This window comes from Lontra canadensis, unplaced genomic scaffold (assembly GCF_010015895.1).
Source record: "Lontra canadensis isolate GAN:19392208 unplaced genomic scaffold, GSC_riverotter_1.0 scaffold834, whole genome shotgun sequence".
Lineage (NCBI taxonomy): Eukaryota > Metazoa > Chordata > Mammalia > Carnivora > Mustelidae > Lontra > Lontra canadensis.
This window is the reverse complement of record NW_022631818.1, coordinates 1-24741: the sequence shown is the minus strand read 5'-3', so window position 1 is coordinate 24741 and position 24741 is coordinate 1. Positions and strand designations below refer to the sequence as shown.

Below are 24741 nucleotides of genomic sequence, written 5' to 3'. Positions count from 1 at the left end.
AATCATTTATCAAATGTACGTGTAGCAAATGTCTCTATCATTGTCTTTGAAGACTTTAGCCTTGATTCACTATAATTCTCACTCATTCTACCTCTGATGTAATTTGTGGTGATTTTAATATGCTTATGGATCCCCCTTTCAAATCTAGCCTCTGACTTCTCTTAATGTTCAATAATTTTGTCCTCTTTCCTCATTGACTCATACTCTTGACTTTGCCAGTTACTCCAAATTGTGGCCCCTCCATAATCCAATTTCAAACATTGTTTTCTCAGAGCACCACCTCCTAACTTTCTAGTTTAGTCCTTTAAATATCCAAATTCTATCAGTCCTTCTTCCCTTTTGGAGAAATCCATTGATCCTACCACCTTTTCACTGAAACTGACACCATCTCGTCCCCACTTCCCTCTTTACCTGGAATTTAAATTCCATGGACAGTCATTATAATCGTTGTCAAATTTATATCTTCATCTCCCTTTCCTGCTTCCTGCTTTGCTGGTTAATATATTTGTTAATCTGTGGCTACATTTGTGTGGCTGAGTGGGGCTGCAAAAAAACACTTAACCCCACTGACTAGTCTTACTTTAAATTCTTGATCAGCGACCTCAAGTAGGCTACTAATTGCTGCCCAGTGATTTTACTATGTTGCTCTATTTCATTCATTTTTTCACTCTTGTAGATGAATATTGCATGCTTTCTTCTCTCTGCAAAACTCTGATACCTCATCTCTTATTTTTTCTACTAGATGGTCACCTTTTTCTTTTTTGCTGAGACAAAGGAGCAATCAAACATATTTTTAAAATTTCCCATAATCACATCTAATTAAGCTCCACTGGGATTGTATGTTTTGCCTTTTGTCCTCTTCCACAGAAGATATGTCTGTGCTTTTAACAGTCCTCTTTCTCCATTTGTACAGTTCATCTCATCTCATTTTGCCTCCTCAAGAACATCACTCTAGCAATCCCCTCCTCTATGTCAAGGACCATCAAATTTTACTACCTTTACTAATTCAATATCTTCAATATATTTTGAGAGGTAAAGTCTTCCATCTTCAATAAAAACTCTGTTGACATGACTTTCTCCTCCAGTTTCTTTTTAAAAAAGATTTATTTATTTATTTGAGGGGGAAAGGAGCAGAGGGAGAGGGAGAGAATCTCAAGCAGACTCCCCACTGAGCATGGAACCCAGTGTGGGCTCAATCTCACAAACCTGAGATCATGAGCTAAGCTGAAATCAAGAGCCTGATGCTTAACAGACTGACCCACCCAGGTGCCCCTCTCCTCCAATTTCTATATCAATTTTCTCTTTCCTCATACACAGAAACTCTCAAATCAGTGAACTGTGCTTGCATTCTCTAATTTTCCTTCTTCCACTTGATCTTGAACCCACTCTAGTCAGACGTCTCTCCATGCCAGGCATCTAAAAATGCTCTCATTAAGGTTATCAGTGGTTCCCACATTATGAAATCCAGTGGTTAATTCTCAGTTCTCATCTTGAGTTACGAACAACACTTTACACCATCACTGTTCTCTTTAAACATTTTCTCCTTTGGCATCCAAGACTTCACAGTGTCCCAGTCTGTCTCTGGCTTCTCAGTTTCTAGCTGTTTGCTCCTCCTTGTGAAGGTTGAAATATCCGAGGTCCCCTTTTTGGCCTTATGTTTTTTTGGTCGACCTTCATTGCCTTCTTTTAAGTGCCAGCTGTATGTTGGTGACCCCCAAACATGAGTCTCCTTTCTGTTCCTTTTATACTAAATGCAACTGCATTTGTTACCATTTTCTCCTGCATATCTATTAAGTTGAACCATAAGCAATTTTCATTTTTGTAGGTCAAGATGGTTGTCTTTTGCTAAATTTTATGTATGTCAATCTAATGATAGGCAGTCCAAACTTTAGGTCTAAACTTGAACTCTTCATATTTTTCCAAACCCGATCTTTTAAAGATTTTATTGAGTGATTGATTGGTTGATTGATTTGAGATAGAGAGAGAGCATGAGCAGAGGGAGCAGCAGAGGGAGAAGCAGACAGCCCACTGAGCAGGGAGCCCCATATGGGGCTCGATCCCAGGACCCTGGGATCATGACCTGGGCCAAAGACAGACACTTAACTGACTGAACCACCCAGATGCCCAAACATGATCTTTTAAATGTTCTGTATCACAGTAATTGGCAATTCCTTCCTATTGCTCAAGCCAAAACCTTGGAATTATCCTTGGGAGTCTTTGTCCATTTTACCTGGATATCCTGGACCATAACCCTTCTTTCCACTCCCCTCACTAACCCTCTGCTGCCACATTTATCCCTTTAGTGAATTACTGTAGAAGCCTCCAACTGGTCTCCTTGCCTTTTTTTTTTTTTTTAATAATCTCTGTACGCAATGTGGGGCTGAGATCATGAGTCATATGCTCTACTGACTGAGCTAGCCAGGCGCCCCATCCTTGTATCTTTTCTTTATTTCTTTCTAGACTAGCTTCCACACATAAGCTAGAGTGGGTCTATTAACTTGTAAGTCAGACCATGTCATTCCTCTGCTCAGATGCCTCTAATATCACTCATAATCAAAGCCAGTGTTTTTATATAAGGGTCTGTAGAGCTCTCTAAAAAGTATAATCTCTATTTACATTTTTTAAATTTCTTAGGTATCCATTGTAATGTGTCTTCTTTCATTTATGATTTTATTTATTTGAATTTTCTCTTTTTTTCCTTAGTCAAGCTAAGGGTTTATTGTTTTTGTTTATTTTTTTCAAACAAAACTCTTAGTTTTATTGATTTTTCAATTATTTTTCTACTCTCTGTTTGATTTACTTTTGCTCTAATCTTTATTATTTCCTTCCTTCTCCTAACTTTGGGCTTTGCTCCTTTTCTAGTTCTTTGATATATAAAGTTATTTGAGGTATTTCTTCTTTTTGAGTGTAGGTGTTTATTGCTGTAAACTTCCTTCTTAGTCCTGCTTTTACTGCATCCCTTAAGTTTTGGTATGCTGTTTTTTGGTAACAATTTGCATGGTTTACCTTTCTTATCCCTTCACTTTCAAACTTTGTGTTTCCTTAAATCTAAAGTGCTTCTCTTATAGACAGCATATAATTGGGTCTTGTCCTCTTATCAATTCAGTATGTCTTTTGATTGGGATTTTAGTCCATTTATATTAAAAGTAATTATTGATCAGTAAAGACTTACTATTGACATTTTGTTAACGGTTTCCTCTTTTTTGTGGTTCTCTTGTTCTTCTCTCCCATTGTTGTCTTTGTAATTTGATTTTCAAAAATAGTGGTGTGTTTTCTTTTCTCTTTTTCTCTCTTTTTTTTTTTTTGGGGTGTGTGGTTACCGTGGGGGTTTATATTGAACATTGTGTAGTTATAGCAATCTTTTTTTAAAGCCGATGACAACTTAACTGCAACTGCTGCAGAAACTCTATACTTTACTCTCCCCACCCTACTTTATGTAATTGATGACAGATTTTACTTTTCTGTATATTGTGTTTCTAGTAACAAATTTCTGTGGTTATAGTTATCCTTACTGTTTTTGTCTTCTAATTTATATACTACTGTTAAAGTGATTTATGCACAACCATTACAGTATTACAATATTCTGTTTGTCCTTATAGTTACTGTTTGTCCTTATAGTTACTTATAGCAGTAAAATTCATACTTTCATAACTTTTTATGTTGTTGTTTACTATCTTTTCATTTCAACTTGAAAAACTTCCTTGCTTCTTGTAAGGCAGGTCTAGTGTTGATGAACTCCCTCAGTTTTCATTTGGGAAAATCTTTTCTATCTTTGATTTTTAAAAGACAATTTTGCCTAGTAGAGTATCTTGGTTGGCAGTTTTTTCTTTAAGTACTTTGAATAAATTCTTTCCTGGCCTGCAAGGTTTCTGCTGAGAAAACCACTGATAGGCTACTTTGTGCATGGCAAATTGCTTTCAAAATTCTCTTTTTGTCTTCTGATAATTTATTTATAATGTGTCTCATTGTAGACCTCTTTGGGAATTTTCAGGCTTCATGAATCAAGATGTCAACCCCCCACCAATTTGGGGAATTCTCTGCCATTATTTCTTTAAATAATCTTTCTGTCCCTTTCTTCTTTTTCTGGAATTCCCGTAATGTGTATCATTTCTTTTGATGATTTCAGTTAAGTCCTATATGCTTTCTTCACTCTTTTCTATTCTTTTCTCTTTTTGTTCCTCTAACTGGATAATTTCACATAACCTCTTTTGGAGTTTGTTGATTCTTTCTTCTGCATGATAGAGTCACTGCTAAGCTCTCTATTGAATTTTTCAGTTCAGTAATTGCATTCTTTAGGTCCAGAATTTTTATTTTTTAAATGGTTTCTATTTCTTTATTAAACCTTCTCATTTTGTTCATGTATTGTTTTCCTGATTTCATTTAGTTATCTACCTATGTTCTCTTATACCTGATCGAGTTCTTTAACATGATTGATTATTTATTTATTTATTTATTTTAAAGATTTTATTTATTTATTTGACAGACAGAGATCACAAGTAGGCAGAGAAGCAGTCAGAGAGAGAGGAGAGCAGAGAGCCTGAGCAGAGAGCCTGATGCGGGGCTCGATCCCAGGATTCTGGGATCATGACCTGAGCCGAAGGCAGAGGCTTTAACACACTGAGCCACCCAGGCGCCCCAACATGATATTTTTAAAAAAAGATTTATTTGTGTATTTTAGAGAGATAGAGATAGATAGATAGATAGAGGGAGAGAGAGAGAGCTTGAGCATGGGGAGGGGCAGAAGGAGAGGAAGAGAAATCCTCAAGCAAACTCCTCACCCAGCATGGAGTCTGATATGGGGCTCAATCCCAGAACCCCGAGATCATGACCTGGACTGAAATCAAGAGTCAGATGCTTAATGGACTGAGCCACCTAGGGACCCCTAAGATGATTATTTTTAATTCTTTGTGAAGTAGTTCATAGATCTCCATTTCTTCAGTGTCAGTTACTAGAACTTTATTAGTTTCCTTTTGGTGGTCATGTTTGCCTGATTCTTTATACTTTTAGCCTTGCATTGGTATCTATACATTTGAAGAAGCAGAAACCTCTTCCAGTCTTTACAGACTGGTTTTACCAGGAAGGACTTTCTGCTACGAGGTCCAGACTGATGGGATAGCCTCTAGACTGAAGTCAGATAAGGTTAAAGCTGTGTCATAAGGCTGATTTTAGGGTCTGTAGCTGGGTCCATAGTCAGTGGGACTGTTCACTGATGGACATGGCTCTCCTGGGTCTCTTGGTGGATGGGGTTGATGGGAGCACTGAAGGCAACTAGAGCTGGAGCTGAGTCCACAAGGGGATGGGGCAGCTTTTGAATCTGCAGCTGGTACCACTATAGTCAGTGGACCTCTCATTGGTGCCTGCCTTCTCAAATGGGCTTCCTTTGTCTTGGGCTCTACTAGTTTTCACAGCTTCCAACCTGGTCCCAGCACTTCCACAAAGGCACTTTCGCCTATGAATGCCTGCCAAATCATTGTTTCTGTGGGGAGAAGATTGCTGGGGACTTCTTATTCTGCCTTCTTGCTGATGTCAGTCCTTAGAGGTCTGGATCTAATGATTGGCTATCTATAGAAGATCTCTGAGAATCCTCAATTTTATGTTCCTTATTGGAGTAGATTTTACCTTTTATGGAATTCTTAATTGTTTTTTGGTTGTGAAATGTGAACACAAGGACTGACACCCTGGAGTTTCATGGCTGTGTTTATTGTTAATAGTATCTGATAAAGTCTTTTCCAGTGAGGTTTGAGAATACTTTTTTTTCCCCATCTCTTCCAATAGATGAAATCTCCCAACTAAAGATCATGAAGAGACTTTTTAGGAAGATATTGTTGGAATGTGGACTTGTTGGTGATTGGACTGGGTATAATATATGTCTCCTGCAAAATCTTGCCATGTCTACATACAATAGCATGGAGTCTAGTATTGGAGCTAAAATCCCTGAATGCACTGGCTTTCCAGTTACCCCTTCATAGGGGGATAACCAGTGTGTCCCTAAGGAAATGAAATGTATAGCTTCATAACGGTTAGTAGGAGTATATTTGGCCAAGGGAGTGTAAGAGTTTCTAAAAGTTTTGCTCATTTTAATTTAAGGATGCCATTGGTGCTGTTAATTGTTCTAGGAGATTGTGTGGGTAAAGACAGGGCAGTTTTGGAGTAAAGGGCAATGCCTTACAGTGTTCTTTTATAATGATTTCCATAAAGTATTTGCCTTGGCCATTGATATAAAAGTTGGTATATTCCAGGTTGGAAACACAGTATCAAGCAGCTTTGTTTTTAAATAAAAGATTTTATTTATTTGAGAGAGAGCGAGAGAGCACAAGTAGGGGGAAGGGGCAGAGGGAGAGGGAGAAACTGACTCCCTGCTGAGTGGGGAGTACCATGTGAGGGTCGATCCCAGGACCCCAGGATCATGACCTAAGCTGAAGGCAGACGCTTAACTGACTGAGCCACCCAGGTGCCCCTCAAGCAGCTTTTTAGTGACTATAAGGGCTGTAGATTTTCAGCCTGGAAATGATACAACCCATCCTGACAGTAGTTATACAGAAACTAAAATATATTCATATAGGGATGGAAACTGGATAAGATCTATCTGAAGGTGTTCAAAGAGCCCCTGAAACTTTGGTTCTTGGCTGTGTGCCATTTTTTACAGTTTTTCCAGGATTATGTTATTGACAGGTGACATATGAACTAGAAATAACCTCAGTTCTCTTAAACAAAATTTAGGTTAATTACACACAACATAAAATTTAGCACTCTAATCATTTTTCAGTGTACAGTTCAGTAATAGTATTAAGTATATTCACATTGTTGTGTAACCAATATCCAGAACTTTTTCATCTTGCCAAATGAAAAGCCTATACCATTTAAACAACAAATCCCCAATTCCTCCTCTCCCTGGCCCCTGTTTATGAGTTTGACTATTCTAGATACCCTATATAAGTAAAATCATACAGTATTTGTCTTTGGTGACTGGCTTATTTCACTTAGCATAATGTCCTCAAGTATTTATCCGTATTGTAGCATGTGTCAGAATTTCATTCCTTTTTTAGGCTGAATAATATGCCATTATGTGCATCTACTATATTTTGTATATCTGTTCATCCTTCTGTGTACAATTTGGGTTGCCCCCACCTTTTGGCTATTTTGAATAATGCTGCTGTCAACATGGCTGTGCAAATATCTCTTCAAGATCCCATTCTCAGTTCTTTTGGTTGTATACCCAGAAATAGAATTATTGAATCAAATGGTAGTTCTATTTTAATTTGTTGAGGAACTGCCATGTTATTTTCCATAGTGGCTGCACCATTTTACATTATAACCAGTAGTGCACAATGGTTCCAATTTTTCCACATCCTTGCCAACACTTGTTTTTTTCTCTTTCTTTTTAAAAAATAACGATCATCCTAATGGGTGTGAGGTGACATTTTGCTGTAACTTTGATTTGCATTTCCCTAAAGATTAGTGATGCTGAACATCTTTACACGTACTTGTTGGCCATTTATAGATTTTATTTGGAAAAATTTCTGTTGAAGTCTTTTACCCCATTTAAAAATCAGGTTATTTTTTGCTGTTGAGTTGTAGGAGTTCTTTATCATTCTGAGTATTAACCTTATATGAGATATGTAAAATTTTTGCAAATATTTTCTCTCATTCCATAGGTTACCTTTTCACTCTATTGATGGTGTCCTTTGATGCATAGATGTTTTAAATTTTGATGTAATCCAGTTTGTCTATCTTACTTTTGTTGCCTGTGCTTTTTGGTATCATATCCCAGAAATCAGTACCAAATCGAATGTCATGAAACTTTCCCCTTATGTTTTAAGCTAATAGTTTTGTAGTACTAGATGTTATATTTAGGTCTTTTGAGTTAGTTTTTGTATGCGGTATAAGGTAAGGTCCAGCTTCATTCTTTTACATGCGGATGTCCAGTTTTCCCAATAAAGGTTGTTGAGAAGACTGTCCTTTCTTCATTGAATAGTCTTGGCACCCTTGCTGATAATCGTTATACCATATCTGTAAGGGTTTATTTCTGGACTCTTTGTTCTATTCTGTTTGTCTTATATGTCTTTATGCCAGTCCCACACTGTTTTGATTACTGTAGCTTTGTAAAAAGTTTTGAAACCAGGAACTGTGAGAGCTCTAATTTTATTCTTTTTCAAGACTGTTTTGGCTATTTGAGGTCTCTTGTGATTCCCTGGGCATTTTAGGATGGATTTTTGTATCTCTGAAAAAAACATTGTTGGCATTTTGATAGGAGTTGTATTAAGTCTGTAGATTGCTTTCAGTAATGTTGATATCTTAACAATATTAAGTCTTCCAGTCTATGAATGTGGGATGTCTTCCCATTTGTCTTTAGTTTCTTTTAGCAATGTTTTGTAGATTTCAGTGTACATATATTTTGCCTCCTTTATTAAGTTTATTTCTAAATATTTAATTTTTTATGCTATTGTAATCACTTGTTTTTAAAAAAGGTTTCCCCACCAATGCTGATTTAAGAGAGCAACCAATTTGTCTATATCATCATCATGAGTAATTTCATGGAGAAATTCAGCTAATATCCATGTGAAATAATCTGATGCCACCAAGGAGCTGTCTTGATATTATCTAAGTGAGAGGGACAACCATATTTTTTTCATTCTTCCTTTTTAGGGTCTTATTGTTTATATTATATAATGGCCTGTTTGAGTCTCTCCAGGAATTTATACCATTGTGGCTTTGTTAAGGCTGTTTGTTTAACATAATGATCTGCTAGAGCATTTCTTTTAGCTTGTGTATTATCTATTTTTGCATGGACTTCAACTTTTCTCATAGCTGCCTCTAGGCAGTTGGAGTACATTTAAAAGTTCCTGAACTTGTCCATTTTTGAGGGGATACCAGCAGAGGTGAGAAACTCCTTTTGTTTCCAAAGCATCCCAAAGTCATATACTACTCCAAAAGCATACCTGCTGTCTGTATATATTTACTTTTTGGTCTTTGGCTAATTGACAAGCTATAGCAAGTACAGTAAGTTCTGCCTTCTGGGCTGATTTTACCTGAGGTAGAGGACTTTATTCTAAGGGAGAATTTAGATTAGTGATAGTATATCCTTTTCGATAACCTTCAATCTCAGTTTTGAGGTATGATCCTTCAACCGTAGGTCACGGTTATCAATAGGAGTCTCTAATAAACCTGAGTGAGGTACAGAGAATTCCTTAAGTTAATTCCTTAAGTTAATTCCTTAACTGAGGGAAGATAATAATGAGGTTTCTTTTCTTTTGGTAGGGGAGGAGAGTGGCAGGACTCAGGGTATTGCAGTGGTAAATTGTGATGTGAGAAGGAAGGAGTAATAGTTTCTCATAGGTTACTAATTGGCTTGTTAAAAAGTATTCTGTCAAAGTAATATCTGTACTGAATGGGGAACCATAAAATTAGGTGGGGAGGCTGGAGCTAGTTCAGCAGAAGCTTTGAATTTTTCAGTGACAGCTATCACCCGAAGATAAAGGGGATAAAACTTTTCAGGTAGGTCAAGGGTGAGGCTATAATCAGTATTTTTGGTTAGTTGTTTTTAGAGGTTGGGATAGTAGATAAAAGTTAAGCTGGCCATTTTAGTGATATATAGAACTTGCCTCTGACAGACTTCTAACAAAGTCCTTGTTTATTATACATCAGATAGCTTCTACTTTCCTTTATGTCACAAGGCTATCAACTTGTTTTTTAATGTGTGTTCATCAAAAAATCTTATCCCTGAAGTTAACTTCTCAAAGGGAGTTTTTCTTCCTTACCTTTAAAAAAAAAAGATTATTTATTTGAGAGATAAAGAGAGAGAAAACATGAGTAGGGGGAGGGGCAGAGAGAGAGGGAGAATCAGCCTCCCACTGAGTAGGGAGCTGGCCATGGTATCATGGTATCATGACCTGAGCTGAAGGCAGATACTTAACCAACTGAGCCACCCAGGTGCCCCTTCCTCAACTTTAATAAAATAATGTATTTTTGTTACAACAGATGTTTAAAAGATCTATTTATTTATTTATTTATTTATTTATTTTATTATTATGTTCAATTAGTCAACATATAGTACATCATTAGTTTTTGACATAGTGTTCAGTGATTCATTAGTTTCATATAACACCCAGTGCTCAACACAACATGTATCCTCCTTAATACCCATCACCTGGTTACCCCATTCCTCCACACCTCTTCCTTCTATAACCCTCATTTTAGTTTCTGGAATCCAGAGTTTCTCATGGTTTGTCTCCTTCTCTGATTTCTTTCCATTCAGTTTTCCCTCCCTTCCCCTCTTGTCCTCCATGTTATTCCTTACATTCCACATATGAGTGAAACCATATGATAATTGTTTTTCTCTGCTTGATTTATTTCACTTAGCATATACCCTCCAGTTCCATCCACATTGATGCAAATGGTATTTATCCTTTCTGATGGCTGAGTAATATTCCATTATAAATATGAAGCACATCTTTATCCATTCATCTGTTGATGGATGTCTTGGCTCCTTCCACAGTTTGGCTATTGTGGACATTGCTGCTATGAACATTGGGGTGCATGTGCCCCTTTTTTTCACTACATCTATATATTTGGGATAAATACCTAGTATTAAAATTACTGGATCATAGGGTATCTCTATTTTTAATGTCTTGAGGAACCTCCTACTGTTTTCCATAGTGGCTGTACCAGCTTGCATTCCCACAAACAATGTAAGAGTGTTGCCCTTTCTTCAAATCCTCACAAACATTTGTTGTTCCCTATCTTGTTAATTTTTGCCATTATATCCGGTATAAGGTGGCATCTCATTGTGGTTTTGATTTGTATTTCCTTGATGGCAAGGGATGTGGAGCATTTTTTCATGTGTCTGTTGGCCATTTGTATGTTTTCTTTGGAGAAGTGTCTGTTCGTGTTTACTACCCATTTCTTGACTGGATTATTTGTTTTCTGGGTGTTGAGTTTGAGAAGTTCTTTATAGATCTTGGATACCAGTCCTTTATCTGATATATCATTTGCAAATATCTTCTCCCATTCTGCGAGTTGCTTCTAGTTTTGTTGACTATTTCCTTTGTTGTGCAGAAGCTTTTTATCCTGATGAAATCCCAAATGTTCATTTTTGCTTTTGTTTCCCTTGCCTTTAGAGACATATCTTGAAAGAGGTTTCTGTGGTCAATGGCGAAGAAGTTAAGGATTTTGATGGATTATTGTCTCACATTTAGGTCTTTCACCCATTTTTAGTTTATCTTTGTGTATGATGTTAGAGAATGGTCTAGTTTCATTCTTCTGCATGTGGCTGTCCAATTTTCCCAGCACCAGTTATTGAAGAGAATGTCTTTTATCCTTTGGATATTCTTTCCTGCTTTGTTGAAGATTAGTTGGCCATAGAGTTGAGGGTCCATTTCTGGGCTGTCTATTCTGTTCCATTGATCTATGTGTCTGTTTTTATGCCAGTACCATGCTGTCTTGGTGATCACAGCTTTGCAATTTATTTATTTATTTTAGAGAGAGAGAGAGAGAGGGAGAGAGAGAGTGTGTGTGTGAGTAGAGGGGCAGAGGGAGAGAATCCCAAGCAGAGTCTGCACTAAGCATGGAGCCCCTGGAGAGGCTCCATCTCACATCCCTGAGACCATGACCTGAGCCAAAATTGAGAGTTGGCTAGTAACTTAACTGACTGAGCCACCCAGGTACCCCATTATTAGAACAGCTTTATGTTTATAGAAAATTGAGCACATAGCACAGAGTTACCATATATAACACTTCTCCCATGCAGTTTCCCCTATTATTAACATCTTGCATTACTATGGTATGCTATTTTAATTAATAAACCAACATTGATACATCATAATTAACTGAAGTCCATAGTTTACATTAAGGTTAACCTTGTGTTGTACAGTTCTTTGAGTTTTGACAAATGCATAATATCATGCATCCATGCAATATCATGTAGAACAGTTTCATTACCCTACAAACCCTTTGTATTTCACCTATGTACTCCCTCCCTCTGAACCTTAGCAACCACTCATCTTTTTATGGTCTCTATAGTTTTCCCTTTTTTTCAGAATGTTACATAGTTGGATTCACATAGTACGTAGTCCTTTCAGATGGTTTCTTTCTTTCTTTATTATTATTTATTTTATTTAATTTAAAATAAAAAAAATTAACCTATAATATATTATTTGTTTCAGGGCTACCGGTCTGTGACTCATCAGTCTTATACAATTCACAGCATTCACCATAGCACATACCCTCTCCAGTGTCCATCACCCAGGTACCCCATTCTTCCCATACCCCCTTCACTCCAGCAACCCTCAGTTTGTTTCCTGAAATTAAAAATCTCTTATGGTTTGTCTCTCTCTCTGGTTTCATCTTGTCTCATTTTCCCCTCCCTTTCCCTATGATCCTCTATGTTGTTTTTCAAATTCCTCATATCAGTGATATCATATGATAATTATCTTTCTCTGTCTTATTTCACTTAGCATAATACCCTCTAGTTAGATCCAAGATGGTTTCTTTCAATTAGCAATATGCATTTAAAGTTCCTCCATGTCAAGGAGAAGTGAGTTGGGGGAAATCGGAGGGGGAGATGAACCATGAGAGACTGTGGACTCTGAGAAACAAGGTGAGGGTTTTGGAGGGGTGGTTTTGGGTGGTTGGGTGAACCTGGTGGTGGGTATTGAGGAGGGCACGTATTGCATGGAGCACTGGGTGTGGTGCATAAACAATGAATCTTGGAACACTGAAAAAAAATAAAATTACAAAAAAAAAAAGTAAAAAAAAAAATAAAGTTCCTCCATATCTTTTCGGGGCTTGTTAGCTCTTTCCTTATTTTTGACACTGAATACTATTCCATTGTATGCATATATCACAGTTTGTTTACCTATCTGCCTATTGAAATACATTTTAGTTGCTTCTGGTTTTTGAAACAATGGTTTTTTGGTGGTTCTCATCAAGTTTAATTAAAATCTCAAGGGTTTATCTAGATTGCATATGCACAAATAGACACAAGACCTTTTTGTTGTTAGAGATGGCTAAAGAAAGAGGCTGTTGAATGGCCTTCTTCAGGTTACAAAGTCCTGTTCACATACATATTCTCCAAGTGAGAGTTTCTTACTGAGGACTTAGTAAAATCATAAAGAGTTGTTTCAATCACAGAAAAATTTGGCAACCATTGTTTGCAATATCCAGTTAAAATAAAAAATACTCTCAATTGTTCTTTGTGTGGTGTCTAGGTGTCTAGGACCTTCTTAAGATAGATCATGTTCTAAATAAAAGATTGTACTTGGGCAAAATTATAACTTATCTTTTCAGCCTTTTTTTTTTTTCCTAAGGCTGGGGGCAAGTAGATGGAATCTTTTTACAGGCTTCCTTGTTCTCTGAACAAAGTAGGAGATTATCTACACATTGTATTGGTACTAAAACACAAGGGAGATTTAAATCTTTTATTTTATTTTATTTTTTTAAATTTATTTTTTCACTATTCCAAGATTCATTGTTTATGCACCACACCCACCTTTTAAGTCTTGATTGAGGACCTGGGAAAAACAGTAGGGGGCTCTAGTGAACTCCTGGGCCATGACTGTCCAGATATATTGTTGTCTTCAGGTGAAGGCAAAACGGTATTGATTGTTTTGATCTAGAGACACACTAAAAAAAGACAATGATTCATTATACCGAAGTGAGTGGCTTCAGGTGGAATTGATGCTAGGATGGCTCTTGGGTTAATTTCTACCAAGAGGTGAGGTATACCTATTTTGCTGATGGCCTTGAGGTCTTGAACAAATTTATATCCTTGTCTGTTTGGTTTCTTTTCTAGGGGGATGGGAGTGTTACAAAGAACAGGGTATGAGAAGACCTTTATTTATGAGGTCTTCACCCACAGGTTTAGCTCTTCCTTTGACTTCAAGAGATATTGGGAAGTTTGGGTAATGGTTTGGTAGAATGTAGCTGAATTTAATAGATTCTGCTCCCATTACTTTTCCTATGTCTAGAATTTCTAGCCCATAGAGGGTCAGGTTGGGTGTCAAGATCTTTATTTGGGGTATGTATTAAATATGGAGAATGCAAAGGTATATTCAGAAAAGACACAATTGGTTGTGAACACATTTAGTTAGCACAACACAAAATGGAAACACGAAAGTGAGCTAAAGAGGAGAAAAGGAATGGTTTGATTCCACAGGATGAGAAATAAATGGAAGTGGTAACAAAACGTGGTATCGAACTGAGAATAAATAACCAAGGAACTCAATGCAGTGAGAGAGTTCAGACCTGCTATTGGCTTACACCTCAATTCATACTTCATAAGCTAAGAGTAGCAGGACACAGGTGGCCTCCATGTGTACTGCACTTGGTTGAAGGCCGAGGTTTGGCAGTGGGTAGTGCAGCTTACATCTCACCAGGACCTCCAGAGAAATGGAAAATAAACAAAGGCTACTCAAATGAGAACAAGTGGAAGCTATTTATTCAGAACTTGCAATCGCAAGGGAGTCAGCCCTGTCACTTGCATTTGACAGGGACTTTTTGGCAGGTAAGGGGGTGGGACAGCTTTGTAGTGAAAAAAAAAAAAGGAAGTCTTCAGATATGCTTGATTGGAGGTTGTTGGCATGATAGGGAAGCTGGAGGCAGGCTAACTGAAAGCAGGGAATCCTATGTAATCGGTTTGGTTTGTATACTTTGTATCTTAGGTGATAACATATGTGGCTTTCTCTAGTTGGTCCTGAGTTGGAAGTGGGGGTGGAAATTACGGAAGCTGGCAGTTATTCACTAAGTCTGACTATTTAGAGCCAGTTATGGATAAGGTTATGGTTGTTTTTCTGGGCTGGTGCTGCAAAGGTTGTGGATCAGAATTTTATTATCATATGTGGTCTGGCCATTGTTCATTTGTATATTCAGTCTCTCAGATCCTATTATTCCCATGGCTATCAAAGAGACCAGCTCTTTAATGGCATTTGCTGTCATTAGCCACCTTTGGCCCATTGAGCTTCTCAATTATACTGGTGTCTCTCTACTGCATTTCTTATTACTTTGTTGCACAAATGTCCCTCTAGTCCCTCCCACACTCTCTACTAGCTGATTTGCTATTCAGCCTTAGATAGTATATCCATTATATCATTTCCACTGCTTGAACCTTTTGATCCTTTATTCTATTATCTGTCTTGGCATTTATGGTATTTTTACTTAACTTTGTGTGGGACATCCTTTTCTCCAAGCTTCTAAGAGCCACCTGTCCAAATGTGAGCACTGCCTTACAGGGTCTTTGCCAGGATTGTTCAATCCTATGTCATGAGAGAGTGCTACTAAATTGATAGATTCTCCCTTCTCCAGGCTGACATCCAGCACCCTCAGTTCTACACTTGGCTCCTGCTGGTATATGTTGAGTGAGTTCTGTAGCTCTTCTAGGGTATAGACATTCTCCTTCCTTATGTATAGGCCTAACACTTCTCTGACTGAATTATATTGTGTATAACTTTAGTTACTGGCCTGGTGGCAAAGAGAGGAGCTGAAGGAAGATCTTGAGGTTGGTGCAGGTTATTTTGCCAGGCAGAGAATTCTGCATCATCTTAAAGCAAGGGAGAAGTGCTAACTTTTTAGAGAGGAGTGGGCCACTTCTGAGGTTCAAGAGAATTGAGAGGGATCTAAGGATTCAAAATATTCATGTGCATATAACTAGTTATCTCCATTCAATGTCTCAGTGCTCAGTTAAGCTGTGATCTCATCATTCATTACAGACTTGCCTAGTTTGAGAATTTAATCTTTTAGGTACTCTACAGTGAATTAATCTCTACAGTGAATCTGGGGTTGGATCTTCGGGGTCTCCCATTGACCCCTTTATCTCAAGGAGGCTATTTGTATGCTGTCAAGGAGACTTTCTGAATCTCTCTCATTTGAAATTAATCACCCTTAGGCTTTCAGTCTTTATCTTGAATGTATTGATCATCCCATTAACAGCCATTCAATTTCATACTGCTTATAAATATTACTTCTTACCACTTTGTCCCCCAAATTTCTCAAATGCCTGGGATATTGCCAATGCCAGTGTGTTCCCTTCTACCAGTATGTCAGTAAGTTCACCATTGATTAAAATCTTAACTGCTTTGGAAGGAATGTCCAATGGAAAAAAGACAGTCTCTTCAATAATTGGTGTTGGGAAAATTGGACAGCTACATGCAGAAGAATAAAACTGGACCATTTCCGTGCACCACGCACAAAAATAGACTCAAAATGGATGAAAGACCTCAATGTGAGACAGGGATCTATCAAAATCCTTGAGAATAACACAGGCAGCAACCTCTTTAACCTCAGCTGCAGCGACCTCTTCCTAGACACATCGCCAAAGGCAAGGAAAACAAGGGCAAAAATGAACTATTGGGTCTTCATCAAGATAAAAAGCTTTTGCACAGCAAAGGAAACAGTCAACAAAACCAAAAGACAACTGACAGAATGGGAAAAGATATTTGCAAATGACATATCAGATAAAGGGCTAGTATCCAAAATCTATAAAGAACTTATCAAACTCAACACCCAAAGAACAAATAATCCAATCAAGAAATAGGCAGAAGACATGAATCAACATTTCTGCAAAGAAGACATCCAGGTGGCCAGCAGATCCATGAAAAAGTGCTCAACATCACTCAACATCAGGGAAATACAAATCAAAACTACAATGAGATACCACCTCACACCAGTCAGAATGGCTAAAATTAACAAGCCAGGAAATGACAGATGTTGGCAAGGGAACCCTCCTACACTGTTGGTGGGAATGCAAGCTGGTATAGCCACTCTGAAAAACAGTATGGATATTCCTCAAAAAGTTGAAAATAGAGCTACACTTTGACCCAGCAATTGCCCTATTGTGTATTTACCCCAAAGATACAAATGTAGTGATCCAAAGGGGCACATGCACCTGAATGTTTATAGCAGCTATGTCCACAATAGCCAAACTATGGAAGGAATCTAGATGTCCATCAACAGATGAATGGATAAAGAAGATGTGATATATATATATAAAATGCAGCCATGAAAAATGAAATCTTGCCATTTGCAAAGACATGAATTGAACTAGAGGGTATTATGTTAAGTGAATTAAGTTAATCAGAAAAGACAATTATTATATGATCTCACTGATATGAGGAATTTGAGAAACAAGACAAAGGATCATAGAGGAAGGGAGGAAAAAATGAAACAAGATGAAACCAGAGAGGGAGACAAACCACAAGAGACTCTTAACCTCAGGAAACAAACTGAGAGTTGCTGGATTAGAGGGTGGTGGGAGGGATGGGGTGGCTGGATTATGGACATTGGGAAGGGTATGTGCTATGGTGAGTGCTGTGAATTGTGTAAGACTGATGAATCACATACCTGTAACCCTGAAACAAATAATAGATTATATGTTAATAAAAAAAAAGATCTTATCTGTTTTGCTGTAGCATGCCATGGGCTGCTCATGCTCCATGATGTAGCTCTGAAATTCATTTTATTTTATTTTTTTCTTTTTCTGAAATCCATTTTAGTGGCCTCTTCCTATGATAATTCCTGGTATTAGCTGTAATGGAGATTTGCATGTAGGAATTTGGAGGAACAAAGAAAATATGACTGAGGAGATGGAGAAGTTGAACTGGGATACAATTGCAACAAAAGCCTCAGCCAACCCATGGAGAGCTCTAGAATTGGGATAGACCTGCAGAGTTGTCTTGAACCAAGGGAACTGGGCTTGTGCATCTCTTAACTGAACAATCTTTGGAGTAAACTTTCCGTGGAGGTTGAAGGTTGAAGTTGACTTTCCATGGAGTTTTCCTTGGATGCTGAAGGTAATTCTTGGACAGCAACTCAGCTGAGTTATCTGCTAATACTCCCGGTTGCAGTCCTGATGGAGTGGGGATAGAGACAGTCCACTCCAGCATCACTACAGCATTGAAATTGGAAACTGGGCTATGTGTTACTGCTTGAGGATGAGAAATATGATTTTTGAGTGGCAAGTTATCTGAGCTCCATATGTTTGGCTCTGAGTTCTGGATCTTAGGGAGCCATTATGATGTATACACAAAATTCCAATATAGAGCAGAAAATGAATTGCCACTCAAAATGTGTCCCCAAGAAAAACTGAGAGCTTTTCCTCTATGATCAGGAACAAGACAATGATATACACTCTCACCATTGTTATTTAACAGATACTGGAAGTCCTAGCTGCAGCAATCAGAGAACAAAAAGAAATTGAAGGCATCCAAACCAGCAAGGAAGAAGTCAAACTTTCACTATTTGCAGATGACATTATACTCTATGTAGAAAATCCAAAGGACTCCACCAAAAAATTGCTAGAACTGACACACAAATTCAGCAAAATCTCAGGATGCAAAATCAACCTGCAGAAATCTTTTGCATTTCTATACACTGACAGTGAAGAAGCAGAGAGAGAAATCAAGGAATTGATCCCATTTACACTTGCACCCAAAACCATAAGACACCTGGGAATAAATGTAACCAAAGAGGTAAAAGATTTTTATGCTGAAAACTATAGAAGACTTATGAAAGAAATTGAAGAGGACACAAAGAGATGGAAAAACACTTCATGTTCATGGATTGGAAGAGCAAATGTTGTTAAAATGTCTATACTACCCAGAGTAATCTACACATTTAATGCAGTCCCTACCAAAATACCACCAGCATTTTTTACAGAGTTAGAACAAACAACTCTAAAATTTGTATGGAATTACAAAAGACCCCAAATAGCCAAAGCGATCTTGAAAAAGAACAACAAAGCTGGAGGTATTGCAATTCTGAACTTCCAGCTCTATTACAAAGCTGTGGTCATTAAGGCAGTGTGGTACTGGCACAAAAACAGACACATAAATAAATGGAACAAAATAGAAAACCCAGAAATGGACCCACAACTATCTGGTCAACTGATCTTCAACAAAGCCGGAAAGAATATGGAAAAAGACAGTCTCTTCAACAAATGGTGTTGGGAAAATTGGACAGTCATATGCAGAAGAATGAAACCGGGCCACTTTCTTACACCATACACAAAAATAAACCCCAAATGGATGAAAGACCTAAATGTGAGACAGGAATACATCAAAATCCTTGAGGAGAACAAAGGCATTAACCTTTTTGGCCTCGGCCATAGCAACTTCTTACTAGAGACGTCTCTGGAGGTAAGGGAAACAAAAGCAAAAAATGAAGTATTTGGACTTTATCAAGATAAAAATCTTCTTTGTGGTGAAGGAAACCATCAACAAAACTAAAAGGCAGCCAACAGAATGGGAGAAGATATTTGCAAATGACATATCTGATAAAGGGTTAGTATCCAAAAATCTATAAAGACCTTATCAAACTCAACACCCCCCAAAAACAAATAATCCAGTTAAGAAGTGGGCAGAAGACATTTTTCCAAAGAAGACATCTAGATGGCTAATAGACACATGAAAAGATGCTCAGCATCCCTCATCATCAGGTAAATACAAATCAAAACCACAATAAGATATCACCTCACACCAGTCAGAACAGCTAAAATTAACAAGTCATGAAATGACAGATGTTGGCAAGGATGCAGAGAAAGGGGAACCCTCCTACACTGTTGGTGGGAATGCAATCTGGTGCAGCTACTCTGGAAGACAGTATGGATGTTCCTCAAAAAGTTGAAAATAGAGCTACCCTAAGACCCTGCAATTGCACTGCAAGGTATTTATCCAAAGGATACAAAAATACAGATTTGAATGGATACATACACCCCAATGTTTATAGCAGCATTTTCAACAATAGCTAAATTATGGAAAAAGCCCAGATGTCCATTGACTGATGAATGGATAAAGATGTCAGGAATATAAAAGGAATATAAAGGAATATTACCCAGCCATCAAGAAGAATGAAATCTTGCCATCTGCAACAATGTGGATAGAGCTAGAGTGTATTATGCTGACTGAAACAAGTCAGTCAGAGAAAGATAAATACCATATGATTTCACTCATATGTGTAATTTAAGAAGCAAAGCTGATGAACATAGGGAAGGGAAAAAAAAAGAGGGAGGCAAACCATAGGAGACTCTTAAGTATAGAGAACAAACTGAGGGTTGCTAGAGGGGTGGTTGGGTGGGAGATGGGCTGATGGGTATAAAAGAGGGCGAGTGGGGACGCCTGTGTGGCTCAGTGGGTTAAGCCGCTGCCTTCGGCTCGGGTCATGATCCCGGGGTCCTGGGATCGAATCCCGCATGGGCTCCTTGCTCGGCAGGAGCCTGCTTCTCTCTCCGCCTCTGCCTGCCTCTCGGCCTGCTTGTGTGCTCTCTCTCTCTCTCCTTCTCTCTGACGAATAAATAAATAAAATATTAAAAAAAAAAAGAGGGCGAGTGTTGTGATGAGACCTGGGTGTTGTATGTAAGTGATGAATCACTAAATTCTACTTCTGAAACCATTATTACCCTATATGTTAACTAACTAGAATTTAAATAAAAATTTGAAAAGGCAGGGGCACCTGGGTGGCTCAGTGGGTTAAAGCCTCTGCCTTCGGCTCTAGTCATGATCACAGGGTCCTGGGATCGAGCCCCGCATTGGGCTCTCTGCTCAGTGGAGAGCCTGCTTCCTCCTCTCTCTTTGTCTGCCTCTCTGCCTACTTGTGATCTCTGTCAAATAAATAAATAAAATCTTTAAAAAAAATTTGAAAAGGCAAAACAAAACAAAACAGAAAAACCCAAAATGTGTCCCCAAAACAAGACTTCTTACCCAGAAAGAAATCAATCTCAATAGCTGCCAGATAATTGGAGGTTTTATGCTTGAGGAAATGGAATTATTGGGCTAATTGATACATAATTTAAAATGAGAATGCTTAAATTTTTCTAGAGATAAAGCACAAGATATCCATTAAATAAGGAAAGTTTCTATGACACCGATTAAAAGTTGTGAAATGAGGGCAGGTAGATATTTTAAAAAACAAGCAATTAGAAGTCTTGAAAAGGAAAAATGCAGTATTCGAAATAGAAATATTCTTATAAAGAACCTAAACAGAATTTTGAAAATAGAAAAGGACAGAATCAGTGAATTGTATGAGAGAAAGTGGGTTATCATAAAGGCCACAAAAACAGAATATAGATATTATATGTGAGGGTAAGAGCATTGATTAAGCAGCATTACCATTTATCCATTAGAAGTTTCAGATATTGGAGAGGGATTCAATGGTCCGAGAGATACTGACTCATCCTTTTCTGAGATTTTTTCTAAAGTTAGTTCTGCAGATTTAAAAAGCTCATTGAGTTGCAGCAAGCAAAATTTCACCTACTAAACACACCACATTGACACTGTATGTATCAAGGTCAAGAAAAATAGTAAATTGTAAACAGAACCCCTGCAAAGGAATGGCAGTACAAATGACAGAAATCTTCTCAACCTTGACAATAAATGACAAGGCAAATAATAAAGCCATATCTTTTTTTTAAAAGATTTTATTTATTTGTTAGAGAGAGAGAGAGCGCAGGTACAAGCAGGGGTAGTGGCAGGCAGCGGAAGTAGTAGGCTCCCTGCTGAGCAAGAGCCCAATGTGGGGCTTGGTCCCAGGATCACAGGATCATGACCTGAGCTGAAGGCAGAGGCTTAACTGACTGAGCCACCTAGGTGCCCCTAGAGCAATATCTTTAAGGTAGTGAGAAAGTATAAGCATTATTTTATTTTATTATTTTTTTAAAGTAGGCCTCATGCCCAGTGTGGAGCCAATCGGGGCATGGAGCTCAACATGGGGCTTAAACTCACAACCCTGAGATCAAGACCCAGGATAAGATCAAGAGTCGGTCGCCCAGCTGGCTGAGCCACCTAGGTGTCTCTAATTATTTTAGAATTCCATCTCTCACTAGAATATTATAGAAGTTTGAGGGTGTAACTGGAATATTTGCAGACTTGCAAAACTAAGCTTTACACACTAAGCTGAAAGAATTTTAAAGAACATACTTGGTAAGGAGAAAAACGAGGATGGAATGAAGGAGTAGAATGGGAGAATGGAAAGTGAAGTAAAAACACTGGCAAAGCATCCTGGCAAATTTAAATAATAATTATTAATGATCAACAGAAAAAATGAGCATCTTGTTGACATTAGCTTTATCATGAATAATTTATTTCATTATGAGGCAAATCTGGTAAAATATATTTTAAAATTAGAAATTGTGTACATATGGTTGTTTGTAAAAACAAAACAAAGCTAAAAAGGAAAAAAGAACCCAAGGTAGAACTAGAATTGTATCAAATAATGTGGAATAGCAGAAAGGCAAAGATACTCCGTTTTTAGGAGGTGCGCATCACCACGTTAATAGATTAAAAAAGGAAGTACGAAAGTCATCTATCTATACATACAGAAAAGTTTGCATTAAAATTTAACATTAAAAACCCTTAAAGTGACCCAGCAGTTACTCCCTTTTCCTTTCTACTTTCTCAAGTCCACAGGAGGGCATCCAGTTTTTAAGATCCCTGAAGCCCCAAGACTGGTCCCATTTGCTCTGTTGGCAGGTTTCTGTATGTACCCAGTGACCCAAAGTTTCCATGCAGCTATTTTATGCATACACACAATGAACTGCCAACATTTATAATAAATTGAGAAAGTCTTTGTAGTCGGTCCAAATAGACAAAACAGAAGTCCAAGATTTTTTCATGATTAGAAAGACTCAAAACTAGCCTCTTCAACAGGATAAGGGTTATCTACCAACCATGTGCACGTGCATGCACACACACGCACACATCATGCTTTATGGGAGAATTTAGAAGCACTTGCATTAATACAAGGCACAAGATAGGGATGCCCGGTTTATAGAACGGAAGTGGGTAGGAGGAGGGGTGACTGGGTGATGGATATTAAGGAGATCACCTGTTGGGGTGAGCACTGGGTGTTATACACAACTAATCAATATTTGAACACTGTAACAAAAAATTATGATGTACTATATGTTGGCTAGCTAAACAATACAAAATAAAAAAAAATTAAAAAATAAAAAAATAAAATGTAAGAGGCTAGTAAAAGAAACAATATTCTCATTATTTTGGTCATATTATTCTCTTTATTAGTTAAGCAAGATAATCTACAGATAAGGCATTAAATAAATTAAATCATTTTTCTGGACACCAGAACAACATAACGAATCATTTCTATATGCCAGTAACAATGTACAAAATACATTCAGGATCTTAGAACTATCAAAACACAGAGTCTTTAGAATTAGAAACTTTTCCAGCACTGGAGAATTATATTAAAAATCTATTGGAAGAAAATCATGCAAAAGAGTTGGTTCTTTTGGAAAAAAAACCCCAACGCAGCAGTATTAGTTAAACCATTTGGTAACCTTCTCATTAAGAAAAGGAGGGCACATGATCATCGCTCCTCATTCTGTGTTTGTTTTGTATCCAACAAACATTTGTCCACATACACCTATTTGTTAGATTCGCCAAAAGCATCTACAGCCACCAAAAAGTCAAAATGGCAAGGTTGTCATAAACTAGCAGGGACACTAGGGGCAAAACCCATTAAGAAAACATTTTTTTTAGGAATGTCTAATTTTGGAGGAAGCGGTGCAATGGTAGGGTACTGGGGAAAGGATGGGTTTTAGAAAGAAGCGTGAAACTAAGGAGAATGGAGCTACTTAAGCGTAACCTTAAGAGAAAACAACCTAAGCAGCGTTTCGCATTTCTGGAAGCACACTGTATTTCCAGCAGCATTTCGTTGCTGAGGGGATTTCCCTTCAGATGTTTCGGTTCGCCATTGATCCAAAATTTTGCAATGCAGCTTGCATCAAAAGAGCATCTGTCCATTATTCATGCTTGGTGATTCTTGCGGGTCGTGCAGTGTACACGGCGGCTCCTGGAAGCCTCTCCTAAGGGGCCCACTGGGTGGCAAGGGATTGTGGGAGCAGTTCATTCCTGGAATAGGCGCCTCCGGGCCTTGCGAGAGGGACCCGGCAGGCGCTGGGGGCGCGCGTGGGGGCCTGGGCTCGGAGAGGGAGGTAGAGGCTGGAGTGGCGAGTTGGGGAAGGGCTCCAGAAGGTGGGCGTCCAGGTTGAAGTAGCGGAGAGGAGAGCGTCTCTTTGGACTAGGGGTGGGGGCCCAAGGCCAGGCACCCGGTGTGGGGCCCTGTGGGTGGGGGCTGGCCACCCTTGCAGCGCAGGGGCGGAGCCCAGGGACGGAGCCAGCTGCAGGGTCCATCCGAGGCGGCAGGAACTCGCGGTCGGCGTCTTTCTCGTAGGCCTCTTCTTGGGCGGCCATCTCTGGGGCAGAAACGCAGAAGAGGCCCCGCTCGACGGCGACGTCGTGCTCGGGTGCGCTCGGGAACGCGCCCCGTTCCAGGCTGGCAGGCGAGTGGCCCTGCCCTCCGGAGCGCAGGAGAGCCTCAGGGACCAGCACGAGGGTGAGCTCTCCGACGGTCACTTGCAGGGCCGACGTCGGCTCGGGCTCGAGCACCAGGTCGACGTCGTCCAGGAGCAGCTGCAGGGCACAGCCGGTGGCCAGGACCACCACGGAGGTGAGTGTGTCCGCGGCCAGGGGCCCTTCCAGGCCCGCGGGCTCCTGGGTTCGGCGGCGCTTGGCAGGGCGGGGTCCACCTGGCGGCGGTCCCCAGCAGGGCTCGGGGTAGGCGCTGGGGCTGCGAGGCCAGCTGCCCATCACCGGGACAGCGCTGCGGGCGGCGCTCTCGGGGCCTGGCGGCGGGTGTGAGGGACCGGGTCCTGCACGCTGTGACAGGTCTCCACGACGACAGGTGAGGCGGCGGGGGCGGCGGAGCGCGGTACCGGGCGACGCAGAGAGAGTGCCTGGA

At 39.1% G+C, this 24741-nt stretch overlaps 1 protein-coding gene across 1 annotated transcript; it reads right to left on the bottom strand.

Moving 5' to 3' along the window:
- Positions 1 to 23846: 23846 nt before the first annotated feature.
- LOC116863281 (proline-rich protein 23B-like) lies at positions 23847 to 24590 on the bottom strand. The gene has a single exon (XM_032850781.1). The coding sequence runs from the start codon at positions 24588 to 24590 to the stop codon at positions 23847 to 23849; it is 744 nt and encodes a 247-aa protein (XP_032706672.1).
- Between the last annotated feature and the right edge of the window lie 151 nt (positions 24591 to 24741).